Here is a 22,324-nt window from a genome sequence, read left to right as displayed (position 1 = left end):
TTGGATTATGTCAGTTATATTACTCTCGCTTCTGAAAATAAAATATTGACAAAATTTTTTAAAAAAATAAAGAACCAAAGTTGAATATGCCAGCACAAACTGCCAAAATGCCATTTAAATGCCATTACCCAGCATAACGAATGAGAAAGACCACCCTGAAAACTGATTTTACTGAAACTGATTTTACTGCAACAGCATCTACACGCACCAGTTCATCCAAAAGAGCCTGCTTATTCTTCCTTTTGAGAATCTGCTGCAGTTGCTCTTCTTTTTGTATAAACAGTCTCCTTTGTTCATTTTCCTGTCGTTCTACCTCTAAAGCTTCTTCCAATTCCTCCTGTTCCCGAGTCTAAAACAGAAACATTTAGATATAGTATAGAATAAATTTAGTAACCAACATCAATCCTGTACCACATTCCAATTTTTTTTTTTTTTTTGGAAGCATAAAACACACCAGTCACTTATTGTTTAGTAGTGCAGCAATTCCACTTTGAAGGAACTAAACTTATTTTATTTCACGTGGACATTTTACTATTAAAAAGAATGATATCTAGCACTAAACAAATACCTAAACGAAGTACATTAATCCCAGTTGCAGAACTGCAGGAACTGTGCTTAATAATGGGTTCATTTATTTATAATGATTAGAGACAGTTTCAAGCATTCATTTTAGGAGATTTAACAAGGAAAACAAAACAAGAAACACAACAACAATCTCCACACAGAACTACTGACTGAAATACTCCATTTAAAAAGATTGACTTATTTAATAGCAACAATTTCCCAAACATATAAGATAATGAAACTTATCACAGCACTTTGCTTGTTTTTCCCCAAGCTAAAATAAGTCTTTATGATACTAGAGTTCCAAAAAGCACTCATTAAGGTACATTTTTTTTAAATGAAGTTAATTTCTAACACAGGCATTTAAATTTCAAGAGTCCTCTTTATGGACTGAAAAATTCTAAATTCAAAGCTAATTTGTACACAGAATTAACTACAGGTCTACTCACTCCCGTTTTACAAAGTTCTTCAGAAATATTAAATACTTCCAGGCTCTGAAATTTATTCCAACTCTAACTCATACTTAAAAGCAATGTTATACCAAGTCTTTGCTCTTTAAGTCTTATGAGGAAAAAATACAGTAAAATCTGAATGGTTTTATTTTAATACCTAGACTCCTGCTCTTAAAAATGTTGTAGTGCTTTTTGTTTTAATTCAACAGAATATTGAGAATTCATGGCATCTGAAGGCAAATATGTAATGGGGGAGAGAGCACAATAGGTTTGGGGATCACTAACATAATATAGAAATTAACAGAGACCTCAGACAAAAGCATATTTTTATGTAAAATAATATTTAAAACACCCTATTGGATATTTTTATTTCATACATTAGATAAACACCACCACCACCAAAAAAACCCACAAAGTTCTCACACACAAAAATGTTTCACTTAAAATTCACATTCAGTATATCCAAAATTAAGTTTAGCATCTGGTCTCCCAGAGCTGGTCATCTTCCCACAGTCCTCAATTCTGCTGAATGCACACCTATATCTCAGTCAACTCGGGCTGAAGCCTCAAGGTGATCTTCATTTAACCCTGCTCCCTACCCTGCCGTTCCCCTTACATTAAATCAGTCACTAAGTTCTGTTAGAACCTCTCCCCATAACTGTACAAACGTTTCCTCCTTTAGCACTAAGGCTGCCACTCTAACTCAGGCACCCGGTGGAGAAGAGAATTCAAACTGATCTAGAAGGATTAATAGGAATAAACGTAAAAAGTCAGGGTTGGGGGCTGAGGTATAAGGGATAGAAAAGTGAACTACTTGATTTGGAGGCCCATAAGCAGAAAAAGATGAGCTTCATAATAAAGCAGTGACATATAAGCAATTAAGTATGGAAAGTGTTAGAGAAGTATACACAGGGACAGTGGGAGCAGAATTGATAGAGTGGTAAATTCTCTTTGAGATAATGGAGCACAGGTAGAGTCAGAAAAGATTTCATACAGGATATTGTGGGCTGAATGTGTCCCCTGAAAATATACGTTGAAGTCTTTTTTTTTTTCCAGTTTAAAAATGTCTTTATTTTTTCAGTGCCTCACAGTGGAAATCAAACCATCTTCTTCAAATATCTCACTCTTCATCACCAAATCCTGCCAGGACGAGCTTTTAAAAGACTAGCTATAATTTTCAACTTGGGGAACTTCGGAAAGGCAGCTGGCCTCTCTCTTGTGCCATTTGTACATCTTCCTCCCTTGCTTTTTAAATGTCCTTTTACAGTGCTGCAGGCATTTGACAGATCAAAAAAGTCACAGAAATAGACTGTGTGAAAGCACCTAGAGTAGATTAGAAATGATTCTGTGAGTGATTAGAACATGAATGAGTTCAGTAGTTTATTGGAAATTCCAGAAGCATCTCAGGTTCACCCTACTACACAGACCAGAAAGTTCAGAGGCCTAGGAAAATTGAGAAGAGAAGAATCCATATTTAGAGCTCCCCTGCATCAAATTTCAACCACTTTCAGGTTCATCATCATCATTTTCCCAGACAGAGAGCTGAGAACTCCCCTTGCCAATTCCTACCATTGAAATCATCATTGTTTGTTTGTTTGCTTATTTGTTTTGTTCTTTAGATTCCACATATAAGTGAAACCATATGGTACTTGTCTTTCTCTATGTGACTCATTTCACTGAGCATAATACCCTCTAGGTCCATCTATGCTGTCGCAAAAGGTAAGATTTCATTCTTTTTTATGGCCAAGTAGTATTCCATTATGTATATATGTACAAGAGCTTTTCTACCCACTCATCTACTGATGGGTACTTAGGTTGCTTTCATATCTTGGCTATTGTAATTATGCAATGAACACTGAGGTGCATATATTCTTCCAAATTAGTGTTTGGGTTTCTTCAAATATATTCCCAAAAGTAGAATCGCTGGGTCATAAGGCAGTTACATTTTTAATTTTTTGAGGAACCTCCACACTGTTTTCTAGAGTGGTTGCACCAATCTGCATTCCCACCGATAGTGCACTAGGGTTCTCTTACATTGAAGTCTTAACCCCTGGTATCTACAAATGTCATCTTATTTGGACATAGGGTCAACTGGAAATTTGGACACAGACACGCAGGGGAGAAGGCCAACAGAAGACAGAGGCAGAGATCAGAGTGGTGCCAAAGGTTGCTGGCAACCACCAGAAGCTATAAGAGGCAAAAAGGATACTTCCCTAGAGGTTTCAGAGGTAACATGGCCCTGATGACACCTTGATTCCAGACTTCTGGCCTCCAGAACTATGAGGAAATAAATTCCTGTTGCTATAAACCACCAGTTTGTGGTAATTTGTTACAGCAGCCCTAGGAAACTAATATATGTAGGATGAGCTAAGACTTCAAACAGTAGGTATTTACCTGCATTGGAGAGTGGAATGGCCATTTAGACAGAAAAAAACAAAGGTTCAAAGATATGAATTAAGATGAAATGCTTGGCCCTGGCCTGTGTGGCTCAGTTGGTTGGGCTACGTCCTATGTACCAAAAGGTTACGGGTTCAATTCCCAGTTAGGGCACATGCCTGGGTTGTGGGTTTGATCCCTGGTAGGGGACATGCAGGAGGCAGCCAATTGATTTTTCTCTCCCATCAATGTTTCTCTCTCCCTCTCCCTTCCTCTCTATCCAAAATCAATTAAAAAAAAAAATTTTTTTTTAAAAAGATGGAATACACCCTTCCTGGCATGGCTCAGTGGTTAGAGGGTCAGCCCTCACACTGAAGGGTCGCAGTTCAATTCCCAGTCAAGGGCACATACCTAGGTTGCAGGTTCATTCTCCAGCCCCAAGAGGGGCACGTGCGGGAGGCAACCAATCAATGTGTCTCTCTCACATCTATGTTTCTCTCTCTCTCCTGCCGCCCCCCGCCCCCCCTCCCACCTTTCCACTCTCTGAAAATCAATGGAGAAAAATATCCTCAGGTGAGGATTTAAAAAATAAATAAAATAAAAAAGATGGAATGCTTGGTATGGCCAAGTCATTAAGTGTGGGATGGAGAAAAGCTCTAGATAAAGCTGGGCAAACAAGCAGAGAGGAGAAGATGGAAGGTCTATCATACCATGCTAGGGGAATTTGTACCGTACTAAGGCAACTGGGAAGAATTCAGGAAATTTGAACCAGTTCAGAAAGATGACTAGAAGCAGATATAGATCAATGGGGTTCAAGACTGAAGAGAGGAAGACTAGTTAGAAAAATATTTCAATAACCCAGGTAAGAAATTATGAGGGCTCTAAAAGAGACAATAATAGTAGAATCAGAAGAGGAACCAGATTTGAAAAATGATAAGGAGAGACCACCAACAGTACATGAAAACTGAGTGGATATGCCTTGAACAATTGGGTGAAGGACATAATAAGAGAAATAAGTGACCACAGAGATTAAAATGTTCAGTTCTGGAAAGCTGAATTACAAGTGCCTATAACACATCCAGAAAGCAATGTCTATTAACCACTTCTAGATATCTGAGGGTATTTCCAATATAATTCTAGAAGCTCGGGAGAAAAACAATGGGCTGCAGAGACATTTGAGAGTAATCAGTGTAAAGGGGTCATCATAAAGAGAAGCACTAAGAGGAGCCTATGTTTAAGAAACAAGAAGGAAAGAGAAGTCTATGCAAAGGATAAAAGAAGAAAGTGAGAACAGCAGGGAAGAAGGAGAGCGAAGCAGCCCCACAAAAGTTAAGGAAAAGTTTTAACACCAAGGGAGAAGCCTGCAACATACAATAACTACAGGCCAAATGAAATTCAGGCCAAGAAAGAATCTATCAGCTTTGGCAACGAAGAACTGGCAGACTCAATTTTCTCACTGAAGTGTTTTGTACATAGTAGGCCTTAATAAATATTGTTTGACTAGCTAGCTGACTAACTGGCAAAATAACCGTCATTAAAAATCAAACATGAGGGAGAGGAAAGCAAAGAAGACGACATTAGACTAAGAGAAGGGAAGCCGGTTGAAAGACTAAAAGTCTGTGTTCTTCCTAATAGCATAACCTTACCCAATCAACTTTCCTTGCATTCACCTCCCACTTCATATCCATCAGCAGAGCTTGCTATTTTAAACTCTAAATGTTTCTTTAATTCATCCTTACTTCTCCAATCCTGTTTAAGTCACCTCTGAACTCACCTGCATGACTGCAATTAACTTCCTGAACTCCAGGCTTAATCCTCTCAAATTCAACCTCCACAATAACCACTAACCCTATTCCAATAAGGGCAATACCTTATTATCACCTTGCTGAAAACCCTTGAATGACCAAGTATAGTCAGGTTCTTATAACATTACCCTAAGGAATCCTAGGAATTCCCTAGTAAAATGCCTTAAGGTACACTACAGCAGAGATTGAGCAGATCCAGCCTATCTCTCCTGCCATTATCACTTCAACCAAAGTATTCTGAGCAAGCTTTTATTTGAAAAAAAGGTTCACCTGATAAAACATAGAAACAACTGGCCTATATAAGCCCAAATTACTTTCCATAATACACAAGGTTTTAAATAACCTAGGCCCTTTCTACTTCTCCAACTTCCAACTCTCCCTATTGAACTTTAGCAACACAGAGCTATGTACAACTCTCAGAACTCTGTGATTATCCATGCTTTCTTGCCTTTGCTCATGATTTCTTTCTGCCTGGAATTTCCTTGTGGCAGCCTTCCTACACTCACCCCCGTCCCACCTTCTTCATCTGGCTAAATTCTACTTGTCCTTCAAGGCTCCATGTAAGCATGACCTTGCCTGGATTACCTTTCCCAATTTTCCCAGAGTGGGTTAGGTACCCATCCTCTATACTCCCATAATACAAGCACACAGCACTTTCCATGTGCTTATGACATTACATTGAAATTACCTGATCCCTAGGAACTAGGGTTCTTATTCATCTTTATACACTATATCCTTAGCAGATGTTCAACAAATGTTTATTGAACCAAATATTTTTGTGCTAAATTGATAAACATTGTAAGGCAGCAATCTCTCCTGCTCATGAGAGTCCAGAAAGTGAAAGTGAAAATTAAGCTAATCTTCACTAAGCCTCTATTTCAAGATTAAAACACCTTTAATCAGTTTCTCATGCTCATATTGACTGGTGTTAGGTGACAGCTCCATGAAACAAATATGATCTCCTTAGCAAACAACTCAGTAATAGTTTCTCTATGACAGAAATGGGTCATTTTATGAGCCTAATCATGCAAAAGATTGCTTTGTTTCTTTTCTTCTTTGATACAACTCCCATGTTTCTGGAACAGTGAGACTTCAACATTCACAGAAACAGTAAAGGCAAGTTACTACCTCAGTTTAATAAAAAGACATTAGCTATGTAAGTTAGACCACGTGCCAGGGACCACTTGAGGGCTTTATCCAATAATACCGTAATTACTTATATATGTTAACTAGCACATCTTTAAATGTGATCATTCAGAATGATCAATTAATAGTAAGTTATAATAACTACTGACCAAACGGTTAGTTATAACATGTCCAGGTGTGAAAAAATTAATACGAAGAACAGAAGTAGTCCAAATCATCTCACTGTAACATGGATAACATAAATTGTTTTATTCAATAACTTATCATTATAAAGTTTTCAGATATCAGAAATTCTTTAAAATAATATAACCAGCCTAAAATTAGATTTTTCTTTCATTGCAACTTTCAGTATTATTTCCTAGTTTAAAACTATAAATGAAAAAAGCACTCACTTGAAAGGAACAACCCTCCACTATCCAGTTAAACAAGTTACCTAGGCATACCTATTTTGCATGTATCTTCTGATGCACTCAGAAAAGGCTCCTGAGCAAAGGCAGTCATCTTTATTACACTCTGATGCTCTCACCTTTTTAAAGAAGCCAAGCTGGGTATGAATGGAATAAGACTGTAGTGTGAATTCCTTGAGAACTTTATGGCAGGAAAAGAAGTGCCTAAATGAAACACTCTCAGACTAAAAGGAGGAAGTCCTCTAAACTCAAGATAAAGATATAAGCTATGTGATCCAAATATACTTGTATCATTTTCATCGATTACAAATTCCTAATTGAGTAGCTCAAAGATAAGCACTCCTACTTTCCCCAAAAACTAGAAAGCCAGGTTATACTAAAGAAATAACAGCCTAACTGTATAAGCCCAACACTTAAATCTCTGCATGCATACAATTCTTTTAACTTTAAAGAATACATTTTAATAATGCCACCAAAGTTGTTTTTGCTATAGTTATGTGTGCCTCCTATTTATATGCCTATATACATTTATTAGCATTTCTGACCTAAATTTCAGCTAAGTTCTTTGTAGATATTACTTTAAGAGAATGATAGCTTTTTTAAAAATCATGTAGAAGCATTCATTTCTAAAACAAAAGAGCAAGAAAATACTTAGCAACTAACCAGCTTTAATTTATTTTTCTGAATGACATCTTTGTTTTCCTTTTGGTATAACTCCATTTTCTTTTTGGTGTTTTCCAAATCAACATTGTTGGTCAAGTTGAAAACTATAACAGAAAGGAAACAACAACATGAAATATAGCTTTAATATAAATCTTGAGTATGTAAAAACCAAATATTCATCATAGTGACTTAATTCATCAGGTTGTCATTCCTTACAGCTCTATTTGTGTCCTCTTACCTACTACCTATTTTAAAGACTAGCTCTACAGCAATTATGCTTTCTGAGCCAAATATAAGGGAACTGTCAGACTATCACAAAATATGTTTGTGCCATAATCATATTAAATTTGATTCTTATAGTCCCTACTCTAACTTTAAAAGCATATAAAAGAATGCTTAAATTTTTTAAATGAAAATAACCCTGGAATCTACTATCCTGGTCAGAGTCAATAGTCAAAAGAATCTGTGCTCCAGAAACAAACAAAAAAATTATCCAAAATGATAAAAAATATTATATACTTATATAATTTATATTTTTTAAAAACAGGTTTTATTGACACTCTAATGGTCTCCAACAGGGCGAGTTACAAGCCTTAATTATTTCCCATCTAGTCTAGATCTGGAACAGTATGAAACAGACAGGAGTTGAAACCTAACAGAAAAGGTAAGGGATAAACGGGCACCAACACCTGACTGAAATAATCCTGTAAAAGAAGCCTCTGAGACATGTTACGATAGTTGATACATTTTCTGTGAATTAGATCTGCCTTTTTAAATTCCAACTCAAAATAATTTGAAGTATAAATGCCTTTACTCCCTTCTAAGTTTACATATATAAAGCAAAAGGTTGCTATAATACTCTGAACAAGAAAATAATCTCTTTGGTATATATAAATTCACATTATAAAGTACCGCCCCACTACCCCACCACTTATAGTCTAAAGAAGGATCCAAATCATTAAGATTCTTCTGTTCCATAATTCAATTCAGACCTCCTTTGGCTTCTTCTGTAATCTTTCTCCATCCATTATTAGCCCTTCTCTCCCTTCTCCAATTACTTACCACTACTTCCTGCTGTTTATCCTATAAAAAGGTTTGATCTGCCCTAAATATACTCCATGTTCCTACAAATTCCTTCCCCATCTCACTCCTTCTTTTAACTAACAACCATCTAAAATAGTTTCTATACTTCTGGATTATAGAGTCCTATCAGATTTGAAAAGTAATATTAGAGGATCAACACAGGCCATCAAACATATTCAAAAGACCAATCTCATCCATTTTTTATCTCCTCAAAAGGCCAACTTACTTCAGAACATCAATTTATCATAATCAATGTTGAAAATTCAGGCTCATTTAGGTATGTAGAAAAATAAAAGCAATTCTCAATTCTATCATATGCAATTTTAAAACTCTGGGAGAAACTAGAGAAAATGAGAAACAATAGCCCTCTAGCAACTTCTCCACCTTTTTTACCACAAAGTAGAAAAGTAGTAATGATGGTAAACCAGGGAATTTGATAGGATGCAATGTAGGGCATTCTCCATAAATTACATTCTGGCCCCAACACAAAACAGAGAAGACGGCTCAAAACTAGCATTGGCTTCACAAAGGCAACTGTGTGATCCATTAGCTAATATGGTCTGATTCCACTACCTTTCCCAACCACTCACCACGTACGCCTTGTACTTAACAGGCCATCCACTAAGTCACCAAATCACAACCTCCACCATCCTCAACATCTATGCACACTTAATTTGATCACTTTTCCCCCTCAGGCACTTCTTTCCCTTGACCAACTTGTTAATACATTCTTCTGCTCTTCCTCCTACTACTCCAAATACTCATTCTTGTTTCCATCTCTGGCTCTTCTTGGTCTCTAATCTGTATGATTCTGGGTTTTGCCCTCTTTCCTCCCTCTATGTTCCCTGGGCAATCTCATCACTTCCCAGTTTCAACCAAATAAGTGCCAGAAATTGCTGACACTAACTCAAAGTGCATTTTAGAAAACCAAACAAATAATTATCTCTAAATTTGCTCCTCCTTGTAAATTCTTTATCTGTTAATGATAGGCCTATCGTGCTTAAACACCAAGATTTAACAATTCATTCAATAATCCATTCTCCTTTGCATTCCACAAGCACCAGTTGCCAAATCCTACAGATTCTACCACTAAAATCTCTTTAAAACTGCCCTATTCTCTAGGTCCCCTGACAAGAGACCAAGCCAGGATCTAATTTCTCCCTGAGTAATTTATAATAATCTCTTTAACTTACTTTCTCCAGGATCTTGGCATCTCACACTATACCCTAACCCCATCCATAATATACAGTGCTGCCAGACTAATATTTCTGAAGCACACTAATATCACCTTCCACCTCTACCATCCTATAGTCCTCTGTCATTTCTCCTTTTACTAGGGAGAAAAAAATTTTTTTAGAATTCAGAACCCTTCTAACTACAACTACTGACTATAACCTAAACTAACAATCTGGCTATATCTACTTTTATTTCCCCTCAATAAAGACCTCTCTTGAAACACGAAAGCTCTGCATTTCCCAAATGTCCCCTCACTTCCTGCTCCAATTCACACTATTCTGCCTAGAATGCCTGATCCCCCTTTGTTACTACTAAAAATATACCCAATCTTTAAGTGTCTGCCAAATACTTTTCCATGAAATTCTCCGATCCCTCTAATCAGAAATAACTTCCTTCTCTGATAAATTTTGAAATTATTTACAACTCATATAAAAACATTCTACTTTACATGATTGTACACATATACACAGCATTCTTTACTTTGTACTTCATCTTGCACTCAAAGATCGTATTTTATACAATCTCTATATCATCCAGACATAAAAGAAAGGAGAAAATAACTTAATGATTAGATTCCCAACACTATGGTGTTGTGAGCATACATAAGAACTTCCTGTTTTCAAAGACAGACACTCTTATTAAGGAGATCACCCCTACACACAAGAAATTAAAGTAATAATACAAGACACTATATGATCAAGTGATAATAGCAATCTTGATCAGTGAAAATAGTAATCTTACATCACTCATTAAATAATATTTAGCACTGTGCTAGTTGTTGAAGAAATGTTTATAACGAAATAAACTGTTCTTTCTTTTAATGGAATCAACTACCAATAAACCCTTCAAAAACAAGTTCTGATGGTGTTATTCAGCCATGAATCACCAAGTTCACTCAACTGCTTCTGCATCCATAATGCCTTGAAAAAAAATCCAGTCTTATCTCTCACATTCCTTCCCCCTCACCCCCTCACTCTGCTTTGTGAGTTCTGCAGATTCCTCAGAGCCTCTTCGAGAAACAGGAAAGACCAAGCAATTCCAGCTAGTGTGGCTTTCCCTCATTTGTTTGCTTAAGTGATCTCCTCAAAATTTTGCTTGAGGAATACACTCTATAGTGTGTGTGTATGTGTGTTTGTGTGTGTATCAACCAAACACCTATGAAATACATGACAGGCACTAAATACCACATATGACCTAATTACACCACTTAATCCTCCTAACAACCTTTTGAGATAGGTACACTTTACAGATAAGGTTTAAAGACATTAACTATGTCCAAGGTATACAGCTAGCAAATGATGGAACTAGGATTTTAACCTAGGCTGATTCCAAAGCCTGAACCTTATCTACAATGCTAGCTGTATTGCTTCTCTCAATGCCTAAAAACCACTTCTAATCCAGTTCAGCTATTCCACTGCCCCACACTTTCCTATCTCCATACCTATGACCAAATTGGTCCCAGGGACCCCATCTTAGTACCAGCCTCAACCCAGAACAACTGTGGATACCTATATCTGGCTCACCTTTCTATACCCAATATAATCCCCAGATCTTCCTTATAATTCACTTTGCAAGTATAATCTCTCCATCCCCAAATGCCCACAGTACATAATCTAATGTTATTCTGGTAGCACTTATAATTATTTTCAATGTACACATCTACTTGACCTACTAGAGTTTGCCTGTGGGCAGATTCTAGGTTTGCTTTATCTTTATCACTCCCAGTACTTAAATTAAAAACTTCCAATATACACCCATTAGGATGGCCAAAATCCAAAATACTGACCATAACAAATGCTGGCAAGGATGATGAGCAACAAGAATCCTGATTCATTGCAGTGAGAATGTAAAATGGCACAGCCACTATGTGAAGACAATACAATCCAGCAATTGTTCTCTTTGGTATTTATCCAATGGTGTTAAAAACTATGTCTACACAAAAACCTGCACACAAATATTTACAGCAGCATTATTCATAATTGCCAAAACATGGAAGCAACCAACATGTCCTTCAGTAGGTGAATGAATAAATGACCTGTGGTATATACAGACAAGGGAATATTATTCAGCACTAGAAAGAAATGAACTATCAACCCATGAAAAGACATGGAGAAACCTTAAATATGTATTACTAAGCAAAAGAAGCCAACTTGAGAAAGCTACATACTGTATGACTCCAACTATACGACACTTTGGAGAAAGCAAAACTATGGAGACAGTAAAAAAAAAAAACAGTTGTTGCCAGGGGTTGGGTGGGAGGAGGAAAGGGGTGACAAACAGGCAGAAAACACAGAGGACTTTTAGGACAGTGAAACTATTATATACAATAGTATAATGGTGAATACATGCTATTACACATTTGTCCAAACCCATAAAATGCACAACATCAACAGTAAACCCTAATGTGAACTATAGACTTTGGGCAATAATGATGTAGCAACGTAGGTTCATCGATTATAACAAATTTACCACTCTGGTGCAGGATGTTTACAGTGAAGGAGTCTGTGCATGTGTGGGACAGGAGTATTATGAGAACTCTTTACTTTCTGCTTAATTTTACTGTGAATCTAAAACTGCTCTAAAAAATAAAATCTATTAAAAAGGGAGGAGGGACCTTCCCATCTGTTAAGAGCTCAAGAAATATTTGTTGAATTATCACAAAAAGAAAGACTAAAGAAATAAACCAATGTTGACATTTATAATTATCTTTACAACTATAGATTTAATTAAAATGACCTTTATAATTACAGAATTGAATGACACAGATGGCAAAATGAGCAGATGTAAAATTACAAAAATAAATAATTTTGGTTTCTTATAGTATGAATCTACTGAGAAGTAAAGGTAATCAAACTGATATCCTATGTTGAATTCTACTAGAATGTTTAGGTTTATCAGCAAGCTAGATAATGTACTGATTTAAACTTTCCATTAAATAGAACCCAGAAATACGAAGGTTAAATTCTAAGTGAAATTACCTGTTTATACATAATTTATTTATTTTATGCTTATTAAAAACTTTGATGAATTCCAATAAAACTAAAATAGCCAATTTGTTTATTTCATTTTTTAATTTGGAAAGCAAAGGTAATCACAATGTAACAGATGTGAATCACAATCATAAATAATACTATCTCTTCCTTTAAAAAGAAGGAAAAAAACACAAAAGTGGATTATTATTTTAAAAACTTTTCAGATGGAGCAAGTCTTATTCATGCCGCAATGAATGAGGTTGGTATAATAGCCTTGAAGAAAAAGAAATAGAAGATAATTTTCAATACAATCTTTTGGCCCTTTATCTGGTTACTGGTGTAGCTCAGATGGTGACCTGCTTTTAGTCAAGAATTAAAAGCCAACAAAAAACCTACTGTATTTTCTGAAAGATTTAATGTTATTTAAGTACAATTCTGAAGTCTTTTTGACATCCAAAATCCATAATTAAAGCCCTTAGGACTTTCTCACCCTTTTAAAATAAGCAATACCCTGAACCAAAAGAATAATCTGTTTATTATGAAACTAAGAACAAACCTTTGAGATAGCCCCCTGGGGCCAAAAAGAACAAGAATTTTTATGTTTAGATTGTCATAACCACAGAAAAAAGCCTATTGTTAATGCTATAAGAAAGTTCATCTTCATGTGCGCCCCTTATCTTGTAGTTTTTATGCCATTATTCAAATTCTAATATTTAAAATTTTTTATATTTGTGATGTTCAAAGGGTTCATAATGAAATTTACATAACAAAATGACCAGTCCCCAATTTATAAATCCTCAAACACTGATTCCTTAGCCACACTAACAACTCTATTCCTCACTCTAGGCGTAAGCATCTTCAAGGGAATGCTTCTACCTATAAGATCAAGTTCAAGCGTAAGATCCTTCAAAATATGGCCATGGCCAACTTTTTTTTCTCTTATCTCCCACTACTGCACCAATCAGCACCCTATGTTCTAGATTCAGACTATTAACTACTCTCAAACACTACCAAGCACTTTCATGGGCTCTTAGAGTCAGAAAAACTTATGTTTAAAATTTGGTACCATTACTTACTAGCAATGTGATCCTGGGCACAATACTTAAGCTCTTTCTGCCTTGTCTTCATATGTAAAATAGGGATAAAAATGTCTGTCTCTCTTAGAGTTGTAAAAATTATTATATGAGATAATATGAGCACAGCTCAATTGGGCACTTAAAGTATCTAATTAAGTTAATATTTTAAGTATGGTGATTATCAGAGGGAAGAGAGGAAGAAGAGGGTAAAGGGGGAGATACATAGTGATGAAAGGAGCCTTGACTTTGAGTGATGAACACACAATATACAGATGACGCATTATAGAATTGTACACCTGAAATCTATATAATCTTATTAATCAACGTCATCCCAATAAATTCAACAACAAATTTTTTATTAAAATTTTATACTTTTAACACAGAGATAGCCAATACAGATATAATAAACATCTAACTAATTATCTTATGAATAACATACAAAGTAAATAGCTTTTGAAACGAGGTATTTAAAGGAAGTTTATTTATACAACAATCAGAGCAATGACATACAACTAATGGTGGAGCCACACCCTGACAAAACTTCAAAAGGCTAAAACTAGTCTTTCCTTCATTTCTACACTTTCCACACAACAAAACAAAACAATAAGAAATACTGCCTATTCTCCAGCTTTATTTTCCTGATGAATACCATACAACTGCTCAAGGTCAAATTATTTTAATTTATCCTTGCTGCTCCTTCCTATATCAGTCACTTGAATATTCTATCTCTAAAACATCTATTACCCCTGCTACTGACTCCAAGCTCTCATTATTTCTCATCCAAATTACTGTCTTAATAGTCCCTTAAAAATGGTTTCAAAGCCTTGAGTAACTCCTGTCATTATTCCACATCACGACGACACTGTCCCACTGGCTCACTATCAGTCATAGAATAAATTCTTACCCTGACAGCCTAGCTGACGGCCTAGTCTGTTTTTCAAGCCTCACCTCTAGTCATTCCTCAGTTGTAGCTACCTGTAGCAGATTACATGCTTATTCTCCAACATGCTCACCACCCTTTTATCTCTGTGACTTTGTCTTTTGCTACAAAGGTTCTTCTATCCTTTCTACCTGGTAAATTACTATTCATCTTTAAGATCAAAAACTCAAATGTGACCTCTTCTCTGAACTTCACCAAACTACACCTTTATTCCCTAAATGCTGAACTGTTCTGTTATCTGTATTCCATAACACTTTTTAAATAAATGCTTATACTACTTTCACATTAAATTATAGTCATTAGTTTACATAATTATTTCCCCCTTTAGAGTCTGAACTTACTGAAGGCAAAAAAATCGTATGTTCCCAGCAAGTGAAGCAATTCACATAGAACAATTAATATTTGCTGAATTGAGATGAAGTTCAGAAAATAAACTATAAGTCTATGAGACTAGGTCCCAAACTTCATCAATATTTTAAAATACAATAGAACTGCTCTCTACCCAACATAACAAGTAGCACTGGCATAAGGTTTGGTCGCCAATGCATACAACTCTAAGTGTATAACTGAACTGGTGTACTTGAAGACATCTTCTAATGGAGAGAATCCATCCTGTATTCATTATGTTTTGGGCATCAGTCAGTACATTTTATGGGAAAACTGGGAAATGTCAATTACTCCAATGAGTCAATTGCATGGACGTTGATTAAGAGAGCTTCAACATACTGCAACTGAAGACAGTCCTTCATAAATATACATAATAGAATCACTTTCAAATTAAATGCTCTGAGCCACAGTTTCCTTATCTGGTAAAGAAAGGATTACATATTGTATAGCCCTAATATCCAGATTTGCTCTTACCTGCCAATCCTAGCTCCCACTTCTAGATATGAACCTCATTTTTCCTATGGGCCCCAGGTTGTTCATTTCTTCAAACGAATTCATCTCATAGCAATATATATATACACATATATATATATTTCTTTTTTAAATCATGACTCAACCAGAACCTTCTTCCAAAATCAAGATCTCTTCTTCTCCACCTTCTTTATCCATCAGTTTCTTTTAATTATCCTGCCTGCCTGGTTAGACTTGTGACCATATATTCAACTTGCTCTGTAACATCTATGATCTCTTTTCTCTTTATTGTCTGACCCGACTTTTTGTCCTATGCTTAATATCTATGTGTATAGCCATATTTCTACATATCTGCATACTTGCCCAGTTCTTACAGATTTCTTTTTGGTTTATCTTCACAGTCTATCTCTTAACTTTTCTACTTTGCCTTGGCTTTCCCAATTCCATGATCTTTTCAGCTAAAATCCATAGCCATTCATAGTTGCTAAGATGACATTCAAAGTGCAATGAACAATTATAATGAAAAAGCAATGACTCCAAAGCACTAAGAAATCCCAGGAAAAGCCTAAATTATGTTCTGTATATGCTATTTGCTATGACATAACAAATGAACTTAGATATTTTAGAAAAGTTTCAGTAACAGTGAAAATAAAAAAATTTTTCTGGGTTTATCTCAGTTAGTAAAAAAAATTAAAGGAATTAGAATACTCCCTTGGTCAAGAATTTGAATTTTCTAATAATTTACCATATATAAACTTTCTCAAGAATAATAAATTTTATTATCATCATATTTTAAATGAGAAATAAAGTGAGTATAGCTTGGCTATCAGGTTTGAGAGAAAAATTAAAAAGATGATTGTTTAATTCTTTTAGTCTCATTCTAATTTTCACAGTCCATGATTTTTTGTATCATTTCTAAGCTTGTATTGAGTAATAATAATTATGGCAACTTTAAAAACATTAATTTTTTAATTGACATACAACAACTTTCAGATTTTTTAACATCTCTGAAATCTTACTTAAGAAAACAGAAACAATACTTTCTTTTGATGACATCCTTTTAACTAATCACCAGAGAAATAAAAGGCACTAAGATTACTCTAACCTCTGATTCTAGAATAACACTAAATAGAATGCCACTTCAACAGTCAACTGCCTCAAAGTATTTTGAAACTATTATATCATAGAAGCATAAATGATGATAAACACATGGCTTTAGTCACCATGGATATAGTTCACAGAAAGCCTGTTTTTAAAAAATCTGAATATTCTTTCTTTTTGTTTACTCTAATACATCACCAACACACAGATGATATATACAGATCAGCCTTCTTTCCCAGCTATAAAGTGATATTCATTATATTTTTCCTAAGACAAAATGTTTATTACTTAAGTATGTCCTTTACTTAAATATGTCTTCAATATAACAAACATGATTAAGTGCAACAGAAAGTAATTAGGTAGGTGGCCGGTGTTGCTCAATGGTTGAGTGTCGACCTATGAACCACAAGGTGCTGGTTCAATCCTAGTCAGGGCACATGCCCGGGTTTCAAGCTCAATCCCCAGTAGGGGGCGTGCAGGAGGCAGCCGATAGATGATGTTTCTCTCTCATCAATGTTTCTATCTCTCCAACTCTCTCCCTTCCTCTCTGTCTAAAAATCAGTAAAAAAGAATATTTTTTCAATATTAAAAAAGAAAAAGTAATTAGGTAAACATCAGCTATCACAACAAAGCTTGCTAGAGTTGTGAAATGTTCTTCTTGGTACCTAGAAGATAAAAGCACAGGTTAGAACACCAAAAATATAAGCATTAAAAACTTACCAATTTCTTCCACTTCCTCTAGGAAATCATTATATTCTCTTAGACTAGGAAAATCTTCTTCTCTTTTATTGTATCTTTAACAGAAAAAGAAAAATTAACATATCACTTGCTTTCAATATTACCTAACTAGTTTGTTTATTCTTACTTAATTTATACATGATACATAGAAAAGGATTGCTTACTATATAAAACACTGTTGTTCTTAAATTCATATGACTACAGAGAAGGAGTAGAATAAGGAGAGAGTGGTACAGTACAAAATCCTTCTAAGACTTATGGCAAACTATGGCCCTGAAAAAATGGAAAGTGAGTTTAAACCAGGTCTATCACTGAAAATCATGATACTGCTTACTTCTTACAGATTCACTAATTTCCAGAAAGCTAAAAATTAATTCAAACACTACACTACTATTTTTCAAGACAGTCATAGTCTAAGGAATGCTACATCAGGAAAATTTGTAAATACTGTATTACCTGTGAAGAATTAGAAACCCATAGGCATTAATGATAAAAGACAAGAATCTAAGAGAGACTATCTCCTAGAAGTAATCCAAATAATAAAAGAGCAGCTTAGGGCACTGATAAAGTAAAACTGGTTCAGTACCTGGAAAGATGCTGCTAAAACTCTGGTGACCAGGTTGAAATGTAACCACCAAAATAAATAAATTAATTCTTTAAAATTCAAAAACAATAAGGTGGCTTATAACAAGAGGACAAATAAAATGAAACCCAAAGCTATTAACAAAGAGTAAAAAACTAAATTTATAAATGAAAAAGAATATGTATGTGCACACACACATACATAGAGATATATATCAAAATAAATTATAGCTAACACATGATTTTCTTTAAGAACCTTAAAATCTCAACTTAAATGTTAGCTCCTCGGGCCTTATCTGCATCACTGACCCACATCAACATTCAGTCACTAGCCTCACAGCATTTTTCTCAATTTGTGATCCCACATGCATTTTGTTTGCCTGTTTTAAATTGTCCACCTCTATGGTCTCCTATGCCACCATACTGGAAGCCTTTGAGAGTAGCTGTTTCACTCATTCCACACTTAGTGCATAATGAGTATAATGCAGTGTTTGCACATAGTAGGCACTCAATATATATATATTAATTAAATTAATGTAAAAATAGCAAATAAATGAATTGTGAAACCATCGATCAAGAGGATCTACTCTTCTGCAACACAGGCTAGATAATTAATATTTCTGGGTTCTCTAAGAATTTAACATTTGTTGAACAAATACATAGATAAATGTATACTTATTTATTCACATACCAAACTGTCCACATTTCTATCTGAAAATAATGATATCAATTATTGAAATAATTATTAAAGTCCTCTTTGTGAAATGAATCATTCAAGCAATAATACTTACATCTTTAGCACTTTTTTCCGAATCTCAACCTCCTTGTCAACAGTAGGATCTTCAAAGAGCTGCACCCTAAAGTTGCTCTTTCTGAGAGGAGTGCCACACTCAGGACAGTTTCCAGCTCCTCTCACAAACAGTAAATCCACACAACTTTCACACCTGTACGGAGAAAAATACAATATAATTTTTAAGCTATTATGCAAATGTACAAGTCTGTACACAGTTTGCCTTTTTATGTTTTGGTGTGTTTTTGTTTGGATGGGCTTTTGTGGGGGGAATTAGTCATTGCTACTTAAAATCTTACAAAAATTTTTGGAAAATGTTTATTTTCATTTGGAGGTTACTTTTCAGACATCGGTATTCCAAGGAATACCAATTTGGTTTTCCAAATTAAACAAACTTACAAATTAAAACAAATAGAGTTGGGGACTAGGAGGATTCAGAGGTAGCAGGATAGGGAGAGTCTATCACCCTTAGACCTGGGCAAGAAAAGCCTCTGCCACATCCACACTTGAGAGGACACTGCATAGCACAATCACTAAGACCAAAACTTTTTTTCCCCTTTCAGCCTGATAAGAAAGTTTTTTGAAAGTTCAGTAAGCAATTAAGCAAATGGAAATTACAAGAGAGAAGTGCTAGCTGAAGGAGGTCCCCAGGCCACCACCACCACGTGGGTATGTGTGTGCACAGAAAGGAGAAAACTAGCACCACTTCTGCCCAAGAAATCCTGGAAAGAGTGGCTACTTACAAAACTTTAACCAGTTAAAATTGGCTGCCCCAAATCTACTAAAGTGATTACCTACACGGGTTTCCCAGATACCTGCATCTCTCTCCTTTCTCCTCTCTTTCTGGGCAGTTTGATATGGGGAAGAGCTTAGAAGTCTTGAGTTGGAAAAATAGGAACTTGAGAAGCCAACCTCTCTGTACCAGATTCCTGAGGACTTGACAGGATCAATTACCATACTGTTTTAGATGGATGCATGTACCACCCAATCATCCCTGCCCCGCCCCAAAAGATCCATGCTACTAATCAGACTAGCAAGTGGAAAGGCTGGCCAGAGAAGAGAGCAGCTCCTTTAGCCTCTGGATCTTGAGGATGCAGGCAACAGGGAACTCAGGATGCAGAGTGGAAACTAAGACTGTGCCGGGGATTTACCTTCATTCATAACTTTTAAGTATTTACACATTTTGGTATGCAGTCATCCAGTTGTAATCTTGCCCAACTCCAAATATGTTAGGGCCACACATTACTCCTTTCTTAGCATTATCTGAAATTCTTCCTTTCTTTATGTGCTTATTTTCTGTAACCCCCGCTAGGATGTAAACTTCATGAGGGCAGGAATTTGGCCTATCTTGTGCTCTATCCCCAGTGCTTGACAATTAATAAGTACTCAATAAACTATACATAACAAAAATTATGATAGAAAGAGAAAAATTCTAACAATAAAAGTTGATTTCCCCAAATATGTAGTCAACTTATGGAATAAGCTAAATGAGAAGAATGAAATAGGGAAATAAGAATTTTTAATCCTTATTAATAAAATTAGTAAGTTACTAATTATATCATTAATTAGTTGGTTATTAATAAAATACTAACATTTACCTTTGCATCATTCTATCTTTTTTTTAATTTTATTTTTGTTTAAAATATTACAGAAGTCCCTTTTTCTCCCCAATGACCCGTTCCCCCCCCCCCCGTTCCTTCCCCCTCCCCAGTCCCTCTCCCCACCGCATCATTCTATCTTAACAGTGTCATCAAAATAAAGAAAAAAAATCCCTAAGAGGGAGAACAGAGATCATTCTGGGATTGGGATGACTGAGAGTGGTGCATTTCCCCTCATCTTTGGGGTTGAAGAAAATTAAATCCAACTACAGAAGCTGAAAAGGAGCATACTTTATAACTACACTGACTAAAGATATTTATAGGCAAGGAGCATTCTGAAATACTTAAAACTATAGAGCCACAAATAATATTCTGTATTTCAGTGACTTGGAGAGTAGTCTCCATCGATAATTCAGTCAACAAGGTAATATAAACATTTTAATATTTCTAAAGGTCATACTGTATATTAAACATAATCCATTATTCATTTCCGCCATCATTTCTACATCTCCGCTTTTAAAAAATCTGCCTTAAATCATAAGGATTTCAACAGTATTAAATAATTTTTAAAATAATTTATTTTTTGCCCTGACCAGTGTGGCTTAGTTGGTTGGAGCATCGTCCGGTGCATCAAAGGGTCGCAAGTTTGATTCTTGGTCAGGGCACATACCCAGGATGCAAGCTGGATCCCTGGTTGCTGTGTGTACAGGAGGCAACCAATGTTTCTCTCTCACACCAATGTTTCTCTTTCTCTCCCCCTCTCCCCTCTCTCTCCCCCTCTCCCCTCTCTCTCCCCCTCTCCCCTCTCTCTCCCCCTTCCCCCTCACCCCCATCCCTTCCCTTCCTCCATCCCTTCCTCTCTCTTTAGAATCAATAAAAACAGATCCTCTGGTGAGGATTAAAAATAATAATTTATGTTCCTATACCACTTTCCACTTTTTCTCTTATTTTAATTGCTGAAAAGAACAAACAATTCCTCTTTTTTTTTTTTTAAGCTCAAATACAGAAGAACACAGAGAAAAAAAAGTTCTACTTCATTCTGTTCTACACCTCACCTCCCACAGATAACATACTACTGTTAAATTTAGTGCTTACGTGGCCAGATCTTTTTCTACATATTTACAATATATATTTACAAATTAGACACAAACACTAATCATATAAAAAAAAAGAAGAAAAGTTGATAATTGCTAGTTCACTTCATCTGGCAACAGAGCAATCAAAACAGCAGTATGTGGGCAATCTTTTGCCTCAGAGTGCTATGAATTTTTTCAAACAAAATCTTATATTCTGCAGAACGGGGAAAAAAATTGCTGAAAAAGCCAAAATTCTCAGTCATTACCTATTCCCAAAGACATTTTTATGGTTTTCTTTGTTTTTAAAAACCAGAATAGTGCCTACCCTCTTTTGTCTCTGAACAATTTATTTTAGATTTTATTTTCTTATATCAAGAATACTTAACTACTTATTCTTCTGTCAAGATTAGTAATCAACCTGTTTGTTTTCACTTCTTCAAGAGAGATTATATTCCATGCAAAATTTCAATAATTATTAAAATAAACAAACTTAAGAAAACATAATCACAAACACTGTATGTAAGACTTTCTTCAAAGTAACCTAGTTTTATCAGCACTTTCCATTCTTCTTTAGCCCCCTGGCTTCTGGAAACAACTCAAAACAGAAGCCCATGGTCTTGAAAAATAAAAACCAAATGATAACTTCTGTTAAAAATTTATTCCTACAAAAAATTATTTCTTGCCCAACTGGTGTGGCTCAGTTGGCTGAGCATCCTCCCATGAATCAGGAGGTCACAGTTAGATTCCCGGTCAGGGCACATGCCCAGGTTGCGGCTCCATCCCCAGTGGGGGGCGTGTGGGAGGCAATCAATCAATGTTTCTCTCTCATTGATGTTTCTGTCTCTCTCTCACTCTCCCTCC

The 22,324-nt window shown here is 35.6% G+C and overlaps 1 protein-coding gene across 1 annotated transcript in view; it reads right to left on the bottom strand.

Annotated features, from left to right (window-relative positions):
- The window catches only part of MNAT1 (MNAT1 component of CDK activating kinase), a 146,813-nt gene that overhangs the window by 89,282 nt on the left and 35,207 nt on the right, over positions 1-22,324 (bottom strand). Inside the window, exons 2-5 of the mRNA XM_081116021.1 lie at positions 18,791-18,943; positions 17,400-17,473; positions 7,414-7,517; positions 209-349 (exon numbers count right to left, since the gene is read on the bottom strand). Of these exons, the coding sequence (XP_080972147.1) occupies positions 209-349; positions 7,414-7,517; positions 17,400-17,473; positions 18,791-18,943 (472 nt within the window). The remainder of the gene's footprint in view (positions 1-208; positions 350-7,413; positions 7,518-17,399; positions 17,474-18,790; positions 18,944-22,324) is intronic.

The sequence above is a fragment of the Miniopterus schreibersii genome, assembly GCF_964146895.1.
Source record: "Miniopterus schreibersii genome assembly, chromosome: 1".
NCBI classification, from domain to species: domain Eukaryota; kingdom Metazoa; phylum Chordata; class Mammalia; order Chiroptera; family Miniopteridae; genus Miniopterus; species Miniopterus schreibersii.
This window is presented reverse-complemented; position numbering and strand designations above follow the sequence as displayed.